This window comes from Venturia canescens, chromosome 1 (assembly GCF_019457755.1).
Source record: "Venturia canescens isolate UGA chromosome 1, ASM1945775v1, whole genome shotgun sequence".
NCBI classification, from domain to species: domain Eukaryota; kingdom Metazoa; phylum Arthropoda; class Insecta; order Hymenoptera; family Ichneumonidae; genus Venturia; species Venturia canescens.
In genome coordinates, this window is record NC_057421.1 from 38,643,495 (window position 1) to 38,660,873 (window position 17,379).

The following is a 17,379-nucleotide window of genomic DNA, read 5'->3' on the forward strand; positions in this document are numbered from 1 at the left end:
TATTTTTTTCTGCGTGAAAATCCCACTATTTGTTAATGAAAAATAAACACATGCAACTTCAGATTCCAGGGAATAAATTGACGTACATTAGATGTAGGGTTATCGATGAAATAAGAGAGAAAAATCGAGTTAATCGCACTGATTTACGAATGCGACGGACTACACGGACTGATTGGAAATAAATTTGGCAACGCCGCATAACCAACTCAAACCATCGCACGTGAATACGTGTGTCTATTGTCTAAGCTGCTACCGCTTCTCTTGATATATGCCTATATATATATATATATATATATAATTTTAGTGGTAAATTGTGCATGTAAAATCAGGAAAAGCACATAGACATTCTTTATTACGTGTTTTCTATACGTAATATCAATCATTATAGTATTTAGTATATTTCAGAGATGGGTGCTTGAAAAAAATAAACTGAAATTAATTTCACAAGAAAAACTAATTTTTCATTTATTCAACAATAGTTATAGAGTAAAGATATAGTGTAGTACAGGTACAGTACAACATATTCTACGCAGTTTGTTTTAACGATATGCACTTATCACTTTCTACATAGAAAAGATATTCTTTTGCATAAATCGCTTATTACTTTTTTATTTTTACTAACGCGTGGTTTGCCACCAATGTCTTGAGCAAGTAAAATATTTATACCTTTTTCTCCACTAGATTTATAAACTTGAAAAAGATTATCGAGTGTTATTCCGGCAGCAACTATTTTCGTAATCATTCCAGATGATACGCGTCCATTTTCTTTGTCATTCGATAAGTTAAAAATTTGGAGATCTCGTTTGAAGCAGGATACTGTCGCGGAAATATTTTTTTTCGAAATTAAGCAATTGACTGTTTTTGAATTTTCAAAAATATCTTTTTTTTCAATATTGATAGCTGGATGCGTTACCAACTGTTGTAAAACTTTTACATCGTTGACGGCATTATGTGCACCTACTGAAGCATTGGTACCCAAATATTCTTCAGCAAGCACGTTTTGCTTGTAACTCGCTTTTGAATCACGCTTATTTTTTAATTTTATTTTGAAGAGTGGCAAAGTATCGGCAAAAGCAATGACAGATTGTGTGAATTTTGATAGTAAGCCTAAACGTTGTATGACGTCTATGAGCGCTCCACTATCGAACGAAAAACAGTTGTGCGCTACCAAGATAATTTTTTTTTCAATTTTATTCAAAAACTGGAAAAATCCCTCCATAGCATCGATTTCCGTCAAAGAAATGACCGGTTCATTGTGCAAATACAAAACGTTCGATCGTTTTACAAGGCCTGTTACGTCACTCGCTTGAGCTGATATTTCTCTCGTAGGCATCACATATGCGTCGAAAGTCGCTGATTCGTGCGCTGCAGCTATTTGAACAATTTCTTTGCTTTTGCCAAATCCTGTCGTTTCCAAATCAAAGTAAACAATTGTGAAATCTTCGACTGCATTTGACAAAAGTGACACCATTGGTTGGTCAATAAATTCCATCCCAAGATCAAATCCACAACCGGATTGATAACAAATTCCTTCCTTGGTGCTGGTTTTCGACCTTTTTCGACTGGATCGATCTGACAATTGTCGTCGACGTTTTTTAAATTCCAACGTTTCAGCTTTTCTTTTTCTTTCTTGTGCCATTTCGTCTAGTTTTACGCGATACCGTAAAGACGATTCAGATAATGGGGTCTTCAATTTATTCGTTACGTCGACAATTGAAGTATTCCCAATGTTTTTATGAACGATGGCTGCAGCAACTCGAATATCATTTGATGATGATCCTCCATAATGTAAATGTTTGGGAGCGGTACTGACGATTGTTCTGTTCATAGATTCATTCGCTTGACTTGAACTGCACGGGCTCAGTTTTTCAGCGTTATTAGCAAACGTTTGAAAAATAGTTTGTAATTTTTGTCGACGAGTGTCTCCTGTGAGTCCTTTTCCTCCGGGTAGCAGTTTGTGGCGATAGTTGATAGGATCTTTCGTATATGTGCACCAATCACCGCATTCCTCGTGGGAATCAAAAGCGTGAGGGACGATGTTTAGTAAACCGGCTTTAGTCGCTGAAGTATTATTCTTATTTTTGACCAGTACGCATGAAAAACAATATTTGAAGTACTTCACCAAATTGGTAGGTAATTGTACAGCATACAAACATTTGCTGAGTTTCGATACAGCGTGATTTTTATCGCTCAACTTTTTTATGTCATATCCAGCTTCACGGCGTAAAGTTGCGATTGTACTCGAGTCGTCGTCACCAATTAGTGTTCCCAATCTGACGCTTGCTTCGATAAAATCGGGATTATCGATAAATATTTCTCGAGCCATGTCCGCCTCCATGGCTTTAGAAGATCCTTCGAAATTCCTTCGACAGTCATGCTTGTTTTTGGTTTCTGTCATGACGTTGTTATTTTCTTCATATCGTTCCGCGTATTCACAAACCGTGCAACGTTTGTTTCGGGTTGCGTAGCCGAGAACTTTACCAGAATAAAATCCGATGGCAGTACCGTGACCTATTATCAAATCTCAATGTTATTACTTATAATTTTTTAAAATTATATTTATACATTTTAAATATATTTATTATTTATATTATATTATTTTCACACAAACCTGTTGTGCTATTGTAACATCGACCCGATCCTCTTTTTTGCCAACCTGCATCGTAACTTATCGTCAACTCTACTATGGAATTTTGTGTCCAATCGCTTGCATTCTTCAGACTATTAGTATAAATTAAAATGTTATGGAATACGTATGAACATTATTTAAAAATGCATGATAATTGGAGCGCAGTCTCGGACAAACATGATTTTATATATAATATTCATGTCTATATATAGAAATAATTTATAAAAAATGATAATTGCTGTTAAATATCTAGAGACGCAGCTATACTCAATTGCGAATATAGTAAATCTACAATAATACCCCTTATAATACAGTTTATATTGTATTATATTTCACATAATTTAAATGATATAAAATATAATATAATATAATTTATTCGAAAGAGATTATGATAATTGCTCACTATTGAGTATGTATATACACTATTGAGTATGTATATACTCAATAGCATGCAACTATTGTAAGCTACTATGCATGTTACCCTTCTTTTTCGATTGTCAACTCTTTTTCTATCTTTATATTCTCGAGACAACTAGTTTTTGCGAGACTCTCTATCGCTACACCGACTTTTCTTTCATATCTCTTATATGTTGATGGGTGAAAAATTGGGAGGTCAGCTGCCGATAAAATTTTGTTTAAATGTGTCACACCAATTCCACTTTCGATGGTACCTAGGAATGAAAAAACTCGTAAAAGTACATGACCCATAATAAAAAAAATTGGAGTCCGGTGATTAACGTACCAATGACGAGTCTTGAGTTGATATTGTAGGTTGGTCTTGTCGTAGACAACTGTTCCATCGGTGACGTGGTAATTTCGAATAACTTAGAACAAGACCAACACTTTACGGTGATAATACTTGAAAGTGCACTTTTTTTTTCTTCTTGGGTATCTCGGAGTGACAAAGGTACTTTACAATCTTTGCACCACATATCCTTTGCAAACGATTCAGCATCGATTATCCGACAACCTTTCACTATTTGAACAATATGCATAAAATAACAGTATGAAAATCTTAAAAAATAAATACATATAATAAACAGTGAAATAATATATTCGCGTGCGGTTCAATCACAAAATGAGTGAGGTTAGGTACACATGATTTACGTGCAGTAAAATATTTATCCAGACATACTTGCTTCATTTTTTTTTCTATTCCTCTTCTTGTTGCTCTCAATGATGTTTTCTCGCTGCAACAAAATTTTTTTTTTGCAAAATTTCCCTTTATATCGGGATTGTTCTCTGTTTGCCATGATTTGTGGTCGCACGTACTCACACAACTTTGACACATGTCTTGTTCCGCTAAGCGACGTTGCCACCTAACCTTCTACGTCATATAACTGCTGGAGTCATACAAGTCTTTTCTTATAAAAACCTTTTTTTCTTACTATTAAAATGTATAAAATACGAGTATATTAGTAGTGAAAAATTGAAATCATTATTTTAGTCACTATTTTTCAACTAAAATTTAGCAGAAAATCCAAACATTATTTTGATCTTGAAGTTTCGATACAACGTCTTTAATTGCACTAATTTAATAAAAAACGGAAACAAATTGTTTCGCAATATCCATGGGATATTATTGTGCATCGATAAATGAAAAAAATTGTACATAATATATATGTTCTAGCTTCCAAAATAACTCTCCAGTTTATATTCAATAACGGCAATTTTTACTTCCCACTTATTCTTCCAGCGAACGAATTCCATTTGGAATAAGAACTAACTTATACTATTATTAAGAACATTAAATTAATAATGAATCGCGCTTCAACAAATTTTTAACCAGATTCTGCTGTACAATTTTGTTTTTTTATGATTGATTTTTTATTAAATGAATAGTGATGGGCCGGACAAGTACTTTTAACACATATTTAAACATAATTTGGATCGATCCAATCGACGTCGAATTTTGAGAATAATACGAGAGGATCCTGAAAGTCTGAGAAGAATCGATTTTCTTATAAGTCTCTGCCACCATAGAGTAACAAATGACTAGCTTTCATGTCATTTTTTTCGATTTAAAAACTTCTTAGAACAATTTAATAATGTCACAATTTGGAGTTACTAATAAAATACTTGTCCACCGATTGATATCATAAATTTTAATGCTGCACGTAAATTAGATGGAATTTTTTTTAATTGATTGAGCTGTTCGAATCAAATAATAAGTTCGAATAAATAATAAGAATGAGGCATCGGTTTCCAAAATGATTTCAAGCACGATTTTTCAGTTTTTTATTTTTTACTTGTTACTTAATTGCACTAATTTAATAAAAAACGGAAACAAATTATTCCGCAATATAGAAGAGATATTATTGTGCATCGATAAATGAAAAAAATTGTACATAATGTATATGTTCAAGCTTCCAAAATAACTCTGCAGTTTACATTCGATGACGGCAATTTTTACTTCCCACTTATTCTTCCAGCGAACGAGTTCCATTCGGAATAAGAACTAACATTCGGAATAAGAAAATTAAGAACATTAAATTAATAATGAATCGCATTTCAACAAACTTTTAACAAGATTCTGCCGTGCTATTTCGTTTTTTTATGATTGATTCTTTATTGAATGAATAGTGATGGGCCGGACAAGTACTTTTAACACATATTTAAACATAATTTGTATCGATCCAATCGACGTCGAATTTTGTGAATAATACCAGAGGATCCTGAAAGTCTGAGAAGAATCGATTCTCTTATAAGTCTCTGCCACCATAGAGTAAGAAATGACTATCTTGCATGTGATTCTTTTGGATTTGAAAGCTTCTTAGAACAATTCAATAATGTCAAAATTTGGAGTTACTAATAAAATACTTGTCCACCGATTGATATCATAAATTTTAGTGCTGCACGTAATTCAAATGGTAATTTTTTTCAATTCATTAGAAAAAACTTGGCCTCGAATTGATATAATAAATTTTAATGTTGCACGTAAATTAGATGGAATTTGTTTCAATTGATTTAGCTATTCGAATTAAATAAGAAGAATGAGGCATCGGTTTCCAAAATGATTTCAAGGACGATTTTTCGGTTTATTATTTTTTACTTGTTATTTGATTCTTTTGACACTTTAAAAAATAGATGCAGATTAGTTTTTTTTTAATATAACGTTTTTTCAAGATTTGTAAAATTTTTTTCGAATTGTTCAGTATTTTTTTTATGAAATAATTTTTTTTACAATTAAAAAAAAATTTTGTTTAAAGTTTTTTTTATGGGTGGAATTAACAGCAAACGAGGGACCATTAATGTACTTGTCCCAACCTTTTTTTTCCCTAGGGTACCATCATTCCGATGAAAGAATTGACTTCGCAAGAGTGGCGAAAATTCCGAGAAAATGAGGAATGTCATATCTGTGAGAAACCATTCGTACAGGGTGATATTCGAGTACGCGATCATTGTCATTTAACGGGCAAATTCAGAGGTCCAGCGCACCAAGACTGTAATTTAAAATATCAAGAGTCTTTCTTTATCCCCATAGTTTTCCATAATTTGTCGGGCTACGATGCTCATTTTATTATAAAAGAAGTAGCTACAGCGTTCAAGGGGAGAACCGATTTACTACCTATATAACAAAAGAAAAGTATATTTCTTTTTCGAAAACCGTTATAACTTCGAAAGATTATAGAAAAAATATTAAGTTGCGTTTCATCGATTTATATAGATTTCTGAACACTAGTCTTGATAAATTAGCATCTTTCTTGACTTCCGATCAACTCACGGTTTCAAAATCTGAATTCCGAGACACCGATAATTTTCATCTGTTAACGCGAAAAGGTGTATTCCCATACGAGTACATCGACAGTTTTGACAGACTGGAGGAAACGGCACTTCCATCGTGAGCATCATTCTATATTTCTTTAACCGATTCAACGGTATCGGAAAATGAGTATGCTCATGCTTTGACCGTTTGGGAGCGGTTTTCCACTCAAATGCTTGGAGAATACAGTGATTTATATTTGAAAACCGATGTTTTATTGCTAGCTTACATTTTTGAAAATTTTCGTAACACCTGTTTGAAAAGTTATGGTCATGATCCCGCATATTATTACCCCTTGGGAAAAAAAGGTTGGGACAAGTACATTGATGGTCCCTTGTTTCTGGATGACATAGAAAAAAGATTCAGAACCAGGAAAAAAATTCTATAGAAATAATGAACGAAAAATTGAAAAGTTCAAAAACATTCAACAATAAAAAACAATCGAAAACAATTCTGTAAAGAAAAATAAAATTTTTCAAAAAAAATCATAAATATTGAACAAATTGAAAAATGTACTATCCAAGTTACATGCAGTATAAAATTGTATGATATCAATTAGAGGCCAAGTTTTTATTGATAATTTGGAATATTTATTGAACAAATCGGAAACTTTAATTGAAACTCATGATAATTATTTTCAAGAAAAAAGTTAATGAAAAAAAAGTCATAACGGAAGTTACGTGCAGTACTAAAATGTATTATATGAATTCGAGGTCAAGTATTTATCAGTTATTCGAAATATAATCTCCGGCGACAAATGAGCGTTGAGAATCCTTATCGGGCTCACAACGTTTTATCAAAATTACTAAAAAATTAATGGAAATAAAATCATTAAAAATTCACATGAAAGTCATTCGTTACTTCAACAAGGTACACACTTTACAGAATCGATTCCCCTCCGACTTTCAGGATCCCCTGGTATTATTCACAACATTCAACTTCGATTGGATCGGTACAAATTATGTTCAAATACGTCTTAAACGTACTTGTCCGGCCCATCACTTTTTATTCAAATTGCTCATTCGAAAACAAATCAAAAACCAAGTTAATGCATGTGTTAATATTAAGAAACAGTAATTCCCGAGAAAATAATTTTCCTTCGAATCGCTCTTGTCAAAATGAAACGAAAATGAAAGATGAAGTTGATTAATCTATTTATATTATATGGAGTCATAATTCACAACAAAATCATTTTTCTCCAATTTCCAGGAATCCACGTGTCGTACTCGACTAGTGATATTTTTCAAAATGTGTACGTGACTATAGAAAAAAAACATTGAATGGCTGAGTAGGTTCGAAAATTTCTAGTAATGGGCCTGATTATTTCTAATTTTCATTGGTTCTTACCGAATGGTATGTGTTCACTGAAGAAAATGAGAAGTGGATATTGCTATACGAACTTGCGAACAATCAAGTTCAAATTACTTGGAGATATTATTTTTATTTCTATCCATTTTATCATATTTGTCATTATAGAACAGCCCTGATTTGGTTTCGAATGAGCAATTTGAATAAAAAGTGATGGGCCGGACAAGTACGTTTAAGACGTATTTGAACATAATTTGTACCGATCCAATCGAAGTTGAATGTTGTGAATAATACCAGGGGATCCTGAAAGTCGGAGGGGAATCGATTCTGTAAAGTGTGTACCTTGTTGAAGTAACGAATGACTTTCATGTGAATTTTTAATGATTTTATTTCCATTAATTTTTTAGTAATTTTGATAAAACGTTGTGAGCCCGATAAGGATTCTCAACGCTCATTTGTCGCCGGAGATTATATTTCGAATAACTGATAAATACTTGACCTCGAATTCATATAATACATTTTAGTACTGCACGTAACTTCCGTTATGACTTTTTTTTCATTAACTTTTTTCTTGAAAATAATTATCATGAGTTTCAATTAAAGTTTCCGATTTGTTCAATAAATATTCCAAATTATCAATAAAAACTTGGCCTCTAATTGATATCATACAATTTTATACTGCATGTAACTTGGATAGTACATTTTTCAATTTGTTCAATATTTATGATTTTTTTTGAAAAATTTTATTTTTCTTTACAGAATTTTTTTCGATTGTTTTTTATTGTTGAATTTTTTTGAACTTTTCAATTTTTCGTTCATTATTTCTATAGAATTTTTTTCCTGGTTCTGAATCTTTTTTCTATGTCATCCAGAAACAAGGGACCATCAATGTACTTGTCCCAACCTTTTTTTCCCAAGGGGAAGTTTATGGTTTGATATCACGCGTTTTTTCTCAAAAGTTCCTCATTTATGTTATGACGGTTATAGGATTTTAGTTTAAATTTCTATGAATTATTTGCTTAGTACATTTTTATAGATTCTATTCTCATACGAACATTTTTTTATGGGATAATCTTTTTCATTAAATTATCATCAAATAAGGGACCATCAATGTACTTTTCACAACCTTATTTTCCCTGGGTATGATGTTCGGCTTATTAAGTTGGTTTCCACCATAGAAAACCAATTTTTCGTAAAAATTGTAGTGAAAATATTTCGTCACAAGTCTGCCCTTGGACTTCGGCGATTTTTTCTCTTATACTCTAATATGTTATGCCTATTAGGAACTCAACAGCATGGAGGAATCCGGGATGAGGCCCGAGAAATTAATTTCGGTTTATAATGTTGGTTTCCACGTAAAAGACCAATTTTTCTTCAAAATTGTACTGAAAATATTTAGGCACTGGTTTGGTCTTGCACTTTGGTGATTTTTCTCCTTGTTTTCTAATATGTTTTGTCTATTGGGAACCCAAGAGCATGAAGAAATGCGTGTTGTGGGCCGTAATATGATTTTCGGCCTATAACGTTGGTTTCCACGAAAAACAACAAATTTCTCGTCAACATTGTACAGAAAATATTCCGTCACAGGTCTGTCCATGGACTTGGGCTATTTTTTTTCTTCTACTCTAATATGCTATGCTTATTGGGAACCCAAGAGCATGGTAGAAAGCGGGTTGGGGGCCGAGACATGATTTTCGGCTTATAACGTTGGTTTCCACAAAAAAGGACCTATTTTTCGTCAAAATTGTACTGGAAATATTTCGGCACTGGTTTTTTCTTCCACGTTGGTGGTTTTCCCCCTTATCTTCTCATATGTTTTGTGTAATAGGAATCCAAAAGAGTGAAGAAATGCGTTTCGTGGGCTGTAATATGATTTTCGGCTCATAACGTTGGTTTCCGCGACAAAAAATTTATTTTTCGTCAAAATTGTACTGGAAATATTTCGTCACCGCTCTGTCCTTGGCCTTTGGCAATTTTTTCCAAGTCTTTGAACGAAGAAAGAACTGACGTAAAGATTTCCTTAATAGAACAGATTTTATTTATCCCTTTTCTTCAAAATTCAAATGAAAGAACACGAAAAATCCAACAGATTTGCCCACTTTAAATGTCGCTTTTGCATTCTGAATCTAGAGATTTCATCTCATCCAAAATGTGCCCCCAATGAAATATATTTCCAAAGTTTGCAAGTGGCCGCTGAAGTCCAATTATCCACAGTTTGATAGTTGCTGAAAAAAAGTACCCGAAAACTTCTAACATTTATTATGCCATAACTCAAAGCAGCAAAAAAAACTAAGCAAACTTAATTCAACAGAGCAACAGAATTCAAAGACGTTTAAGGTACCTGCATTAGTTTTGGAGGAAAACCATTTCAGGACAATTCAGAAATGAATTTAGAAATTCGAAAACTCAGAATAGAGTAGAAAAAGGAAAATTGAAGTATTTAGGAAAACGGCAGACTTTTGTGATGAATTTTCTAGATTACATGATACGGTTGGAGTAAATGATTTGAATGATTGGCACACATGCTGCAACACAGAAATATCAAAGTTTGGAAGTATTCGCTGTATATCAGTCATATAAACTTCAATACTATTTGAAAAGGAACACTTAAAAGCTTGCCGAACCAAATTCCATTATATATTACCATAATCAAAGATAAGGGGTGATCCGTCGCATATATATTTATCCACAAAAATTTCAGAGTTCGCAGGTATCTGCTGCGATTCAATGTATCTGCGCAATGAGCTTCGAAGACAGCAATTTCAAATCTATCCATAAATGAGCAACTGAAGACTTTTATAATCAATTTTTTAATTAGAATAACTACACACTATACCAAGACCAGATTTTTTTTTGAAAATCTGATTTATAAAATGTGCAATTCAAGATCATGGTTAGAAACCTCTCGAATCATGTTACCACAATCATCATGAAGGAGTAGAAAATCATAGGACACATATTAGGGAATGAATTCATAATATGAATCGATCCGCTGCAAACTGATGGGGTGAAAACAAGGATCGGAGAGGGCAGAGCCAAACTGAATATCAAGCAAAATATGGGGATGTTTGAAAATAATGACAACACAAGATATAAATTAGAAAACATTTATTCGATTGGAGTTTCTAACATCATACTAACAGTTCCGTGTGTTTTTGTTTTATTAATTATTTATCAACCATATCATTTCAGATCGAAAAGAAAATTTGAGGTTATAGGTTGACGCACGTTTTTTCTCACAACTTTGAACTTTCAGAACTGTTTTCGATAAACTGATTTGACTTATCAAGTTTATATTATTTACCAACTATGCGAACGTTCGTTACATTTGTCGCGCACTTCGTAACGTCAAACGCCGGCCGGTTCGTTACCACACAACTATCAAAGGGAACTCGTATACATAATCTAATTACACACATGACATATAACCACGCTATAACTGACGATATATTTACGCTGGACAATTACCTCGCACACTGTTTCAATTGAAGGAATTAATACTTATTTCCAATCTAACGAAATAATAAAATCTGCATCACGCATTTTTTTAAAACACACGGATCACAGACTACATTTACGCGGCCGCTTTTATACCGGTTTAATTCACTAAAGACCGGTTTTCTTAATATTATGACACCACATCACTATTTTTACTAAAATAATAAATATTATGCACTCCACTAGACGACGAACATTTAAAAAAATTAAATTTAGACCGCACTTTGTTATGTCGAAACTACATTTGTTTATGATGCTATCAAAAACTGACAGATGGTTGTACATATATACGTTGACGAAGTCTGAGCGTGGTTACATTCATGGAGTCTGACCGTGGATACGTTCATGGAGTCTAAACGTGGTCGGTCAGATGGAGTGAGCCAAGATCGGTGAGCCAATCAGAATGCGTTGAGATACAACTCTACTACCACTAACTAATCCATTCAAAAAAAACTTGGAAACCGATGCCTCATTCTTCTTATTTGATTCGAACTGTTGTGTCCGCGAAGACCGTCGCGAAGGGACGAGTTATCAAGGACGAGTATTTAAGGGATTTAGGCCAAAAGAGCTGAACTCCAACTCGATACTTTTACAACAAGTTAACAATAAGTTTATTTAAGAAGTTACAAATTCGAGGTTTTATTGCCTCGAGACCGATCGTTACAATTCTCGTCAAAGACTGTCGAATTTTGGTTAGTTGGTAAATTTATAGACTTGGGGGTTTTTCCCCCTCTCGCGACAATATGGCGTGATATTCTTTCTCGAAGTTTCGGTGATGACATCGAGGGTCGATGCGCTCGTTCGGGAACGTCGATATTTCGCCGTCGATGCATTTATGCTGAGAACGCTTAATTTATATACTCTTTATTTTAGGAGTGCGATGTACGGGCACAACATCCCTCCCCCCTTCGGGAGACGAAATTCATTTCGGCTACTTTTTCGCACGGAATAAAATAATTAAATTTGAATCATTTCGTAGTTATGTTTGTTTTTTAGTTCCCTGTTCAATGTAAGTTTTTTTTTTTTTTTTTTTTTGAGGTTACAATGAGCCATTTTTGTTTGCGTTTTTCGATTTTGCTTTTCTGATGACAATTTTGTCGTTAGTAGATTCAGATGCGAGTTCTTCTATAATTTTTGGTCTTGCCACGAAAGTCGGGGCTAGTTCGATATCATTAGTTTGTTGTATTAATCGAATTCGTTGACAATGTTTGGCTTTGAAAATTGTTAATATGATGATTATTAAAATGATCATAGTCATGCTAATGGCACTTATAGAATAATTTCCGATTATGTGATAGGGATGTGCCCAAATATTTGGTTCTTCATCTAGTTTTTTCTTAAGGATTTCGATTCTTTCTCCTAATGCGTTCGTTTCTAGTGGATTGATAATTACTTTTGATGGTACGCTGTAATTGAAAATAGGGTGATTAGCGTTTACCATTCCGATTGCATTCGTTAAGTTATATAATGGTACATATGTTATAAATTCATTTTGTCGCAGTTCATTTAAAGAAAACAATTGAAAATTAATTGATGTGGCGGAACATTTTCCGTCCAAAGCCAGTAATTCTGTATTGTGGATTATTTCGTGTGTCGTAGACTTATTTTTACAATCGATTCTAATATTTTCGGGTTTTGGGGCTACGAATAGCCATCTACCTTCTTTTCTAGTGCGATTATTAATGTTTTTTCGATTTTTACAATTCATTGATTACGTAACAATTTTTCGGGATTATTTCCTAAATAAATCGCTATTTTGCATGATGTATTATCGCTTATTGTTTGCAGTGATTGCTTAGGTTTGTAATAATAGATGTTGTCAACTTTTTTCGCATTGTTTAAATCTTCTTCAGTCATTATTAAATACGTTCTTTTGTAATTATCCACAATTATTATTTTGGAAGTGGTTGCTATAAATTGGAATTGTTTTTCATTAATTTTTGTTGTTAGTGGATAGACTTTGTTGACTTTCAATATTTTTAAATTATCATTATTATTATTAATTTTTTCGTTCGGATTATAATTTATTTATTTATTTCATGTTATTATACACGTTCCGTATTATTCGTTTCGTTCTGTTTATTATTTTTGTATTTATTTTCGTATTTTTTTGTATATTTAATTTCTTTCTTCATATTTCAATTTTATATATTTGTTCTTCTATCGTTTTTGTACATTCTCTTTTGTTTATTTGCTGTAATACCGGCAAGGCTCACTGCGATCGGCTAAAGGGTAACGTAGGGCTTGATCCGCTCTACGTGAACTCGAACAGTTTTGCGTCCCTTGCCGATGCTGTAGTTTACCGGTGAATCTTTACTTTTGATTTCAAACGGTCCTGTCCATTTTGGTGTTAATTTTGCTGATCTGCCTCGACGAACTGTTGGGTCGAGCAGCAGTACTTTATCGCCAACGCGGTATTCGGTGTTTTTTGCTGTTTCCCATTGTTTTTCCGCTATTTTCTCCTTTTTTCCATTAATTTTTCTCTCGCGACTTGCCAAGTCGCCCGGAGTCGTTCTCGAAGTTCGGCTGCATAGTCGTCGTACGAGTATGTGGTTCTCGGCGGCTCTTTGAGTGCAGTCGGTAAAACAGGTTTTTGACCATACCTCAATTCATACGGGGTGAATCCTGTAGATGAGTGAGGTGTTGTATTGTACGTATACATGGCGTATGGTAGCCATAAATCCCAATCCCTTTGATCCTCTTGAACGAAATGTTTTAGATATTCTGCCAGAGTGCGATGGGATCTTTCCAATGCTCCGTTTGATTGCGGATGATATGCGGTTGTTTGAATTTTCTTGATGCGTAATAATTTGCACGTTTCCTTAAAAACGTCGCTCAGAAAATTCGTTCCTTGATCGGAAAGAATGGTTTGAGGAGGTCCATGTTGGCAAATGATCCGAGTGGTCAATGCCCTTGCTACTTCTTGTGCCTCCTGGTTTTCCAATGGAATTGCTTCGGAAAATTTTGTTAATAAACATTGTGCTGTTAGAATATATTTATTTCTCCGGTCGGTTTCGGGTAGAGGTCCTACTATATCGACCGCGCATTTTTCAAATGCTCTTTCTGGAGTGTCGGTGATAATCATCGGTGCTCGATTTAGCTTCGTTACTTTATTCTTTTGACATTTGTCGCATTTCACTACGTATTCTTTTATTTCCTTTTTCATTCCCGGCCAACGATACTTTTCTTGAATTCGTTGAGTCATTCTTTTTACTCCGGGGTGTCCTCCGTGGGCCGTGTCGTGGTACTCTCGTAGTATTGTTTTTCTGTCTCTCTCTGACAGGTTCGTCGCGTCAGAGTCGAGGTGTTCGGTTTCACTCTCGTTATCGCCTTCGTGGCTGTCCTCTATGGGCATCTCATTTTTATCTTCAGCCGCACTCGGTTGATTATCAAGTCGGCCATTATAATTGGGGATGGACCGATTCTCCGAGGAGGCTGTAGTTGTTGAAGAAGATGAAAACGCGTCGTTCATGACTTTACGCGTTCTTTCTTTCCCCCTTTTTTTCAGCTGATCAGTGGTTTCATTCTGATCGAGCGTGATCGCATATATGCGACTCAGCGCGTCAGCATTTGTATTCCTTTTTCCTTCATTATTTTCAATTCTGTAAGTGTATTCTTCCTTGCCTAGAGAGTTTTTAATTTCAATTATTTCTAATTGTTTTTGTTTGTGATCGCTCTCTATTTTTTCGATTTCGATTGTCGGCCTTTCTCTTGAGATTTCCTGATCTAACGTATTTAAAAACATGATTGGAGAAGTCATTCTTTTTTCCGGAACTATTCCTTGCTCTATTTTTACTCCTTTTTTAATTTTGCGGGCTGATAAACATCCTACCGCTAAATTTTTTGCTTTTACGTAGTGGATGCTCTCGGAACGGGATTGTAGTTTCTCCGAACCGTTCACCAAAGGCTCGACGTGACCATACATTTTGATTATGCGGCCACCTAGAATGTCGACCTTGTGTTTTTTAATAAAATCGAGTCCCAATATTCCGTCTGTTTTGATTGGAACGTCGTTATCGACGACGAAAAATTCATGAAGAATTTTGACGGCGGGTGTTTCGATTTCGAGGATTACTTTACATAGGGCATTGAAGGGTTTTCCTCCGACGCCTGTCAATTCGACTGTTTCATTGATTATTTCTGTATTTTTTCTTAGAGCATTTCTTTTTATTATGCAACATTGAGCTCCCGTGTCAACTTTCAAGAGGAGAGCTGAATCTATTGCGTGCGGTGATGTGATATAAAAGTCGCTAGCCATTCCCCAGGAACCGATCGAATTAATTACGAATTTTGTTTTGGGTTTCACGACCTGTGCATTCGAGCCGGTAGCTCGCTTAGCCTCCACACAGCTGACGTGCGCATTTTTTCGCTCAGCCGTTCGCGCGAGGAGACTGAGGTTCAGCGACCCTATTGTTTTCTTTTCTTCCGCATTCCCGTTGTTCGATTGATTCGAATTTTGGTTATTACCTTGATTGTTTTCTTGACTGTTATTTTGACCGTTATTCTGTTGTCTATTATCTTGATAACCTCTATTTCTGCTTCTGTTTCCTTGATTTCCACGATTTTCTTGATTTCCATTATTACTATTATTTCCTTGGTTACCATTTCTATTTTTTCTATTCCAACAATCGTCATATACGTGACCTGGTTTTTTGCAATAATTACAAAATAAAGAATTTATGCTTCGACTCGGTGTCGGTAAACTGTTATTTCCGTTACCATGATTCTCATTTCTATTTCCTGAGCTTCTACAGTCGCGTGCGAGATGACCTTTTTTGTTACACCTATTGCAAATGATCGTATTATTTCCAGGTTCTCTTCGAGTTCCCTGTTGTATCTTTTCTTCGTCAATCGCGGCTGTGATTGCTTCATTAAGTGTTGGATATGCCCTAGCTTTAATAATGGTTTGGTATTCGCGTTTGAGACCTTGCGCGAAACTCGAAAGGGCTACTTCGCGTATGTGCTTTTCTACCGCCATTTGTTCGATCATTGTCGAGTGCTTTTTTATACTTGCATCAATTAATTCCATCATTGTGTCTTCTACTCTTCTTCCGAATTCTTTTACTGATTCGTTAAATTTCTGTCGACAAGAATACAGCTCTGTTTGAAGGGCTCCTACGGTTCTCGTACCGCAGAATATTTCTAACATAACGGATTTAAACGTTTCAAAATCTGGAATATCTTTATATCGTACTTCTGCTCGAGCTTTACCAGTTAATTTAGTAGTTAACACTGATTCTAGGAGAATCTCTTGGTCCTCTTCTAAAATATGTTTATTGACATGAGCAAAAGAATCTACAAGTTCTCGCGCTTCTTCCGGTTTTGAACCGTCGAATCGAGGAATTAAGCTACGCGCTTCTTTGAGAGACATAGAGCCTCGAAGTCTGTTAGTTCGCGAGTGATTTGGAGAGGAATTTTGAGAATTATTTCCTCTATTATTTTCGCCATTGTTTCCAGGATTTCCAGGATTATTATTTCGGCTGTTTCCGGAAGTCCGATTGTCTCCCGTTGTGTCTAGATTTACTGTTTCAACCATTGTTGATACTAAGGGATTTGTGGTTTCTACTACCGAATTTTCTGGCGTATTTTCCGCGTCTAAATAATCGTCTTCCGATGTCGGAGATCGATTTAAAGATTGGGCGCTACTTCGTCGCCTTCTACTTTGCGAGGTGATTTCGTTTTTTCTTTCGCGATTGTAGTCGAGTTTATCGTCGAAAAATGAATTGAGCGAACGCGAAATAGTGCTTACGCCCGGTAATTTGAGACGTTCAGCGTACTCGTCGTCTGACATATAAAATATTATATACGATCTGGCTTTGGCGGATTACAATGTTGTTTAATAATGTTCCGTCACTTACAGTAAGATGATCGCTAACATGATGTTCCGCTCCTGCTCCAGTCGTATTTTGGGTTGAATCTTGACGTAAATCGGTCTGCCTTGGATGCGATGATCGGTGATCGAACGTCCGTTCGATATATCGACTTTTCTAGAATTATCGGTCCTCCTCAGCAATTTGAATTCCTTCCGTTTGACTATCGTAGACGTGTCGGGTTTCTCGAGTAGTGGCCATCCCACCGCTGCCACCAATGTTGTGTCCGCCAAGACCGTCGCGAAGGGACGAGTTATCAAGGACGAGTATTTAAGGGATTTAGGCCAAAAGAGCTGAACTCCAACTCGATA

At 35.0% G+C, this 17,379-nt stretch overlaps 2 protein-coding genes across 5 annotated transcripts in view; both read right to left on the reverse strand.

Annotated features, from left to right (window-relative positions):
• The window catches only part of grnd (grindelwald), a 318,742-nt gene that overhangs the window by 287,077 nt on the left and 14,286 nt on the right, over window positions 1-17,379 (reverse strand). The gene's annotated exons all lie outside the window — the stretch shown is intronic.
• LOC122419083 (uncharacterized) lies at window positions 436-4,016 on the reverse strand. 2 transcript variants are annotated; one of them, XM_043433351.1, is made up of 6 exons: window positions 3,906-4,016; window positions 3,765-3,819; window positions 3,372-3,605; window positions 3,111-3,300; window positions 2,612-2,721; window positions 436-2,511 (listed from the first exon to the last, which is right to left on the reverse strand). In XM_043433351.1, exons 1-6 carry the CDS (start codon window positions 3,918-3,920, stop codon window positions 557-559), a joined length of 2,559 nt encoding a protein of 852 aa, XP_043289286.1. In that variant the 5' UTR covers window positions 3,921-4,016; the 3' UTR covers window positions 436-556. The 2 variants fall into 2 exon arrangements, with proteins under 2 accessions (XP_043289286.1, XP_043289285.1); XM_043433350.1 differs by having other exon boundaries at window positions 3,765-4,003.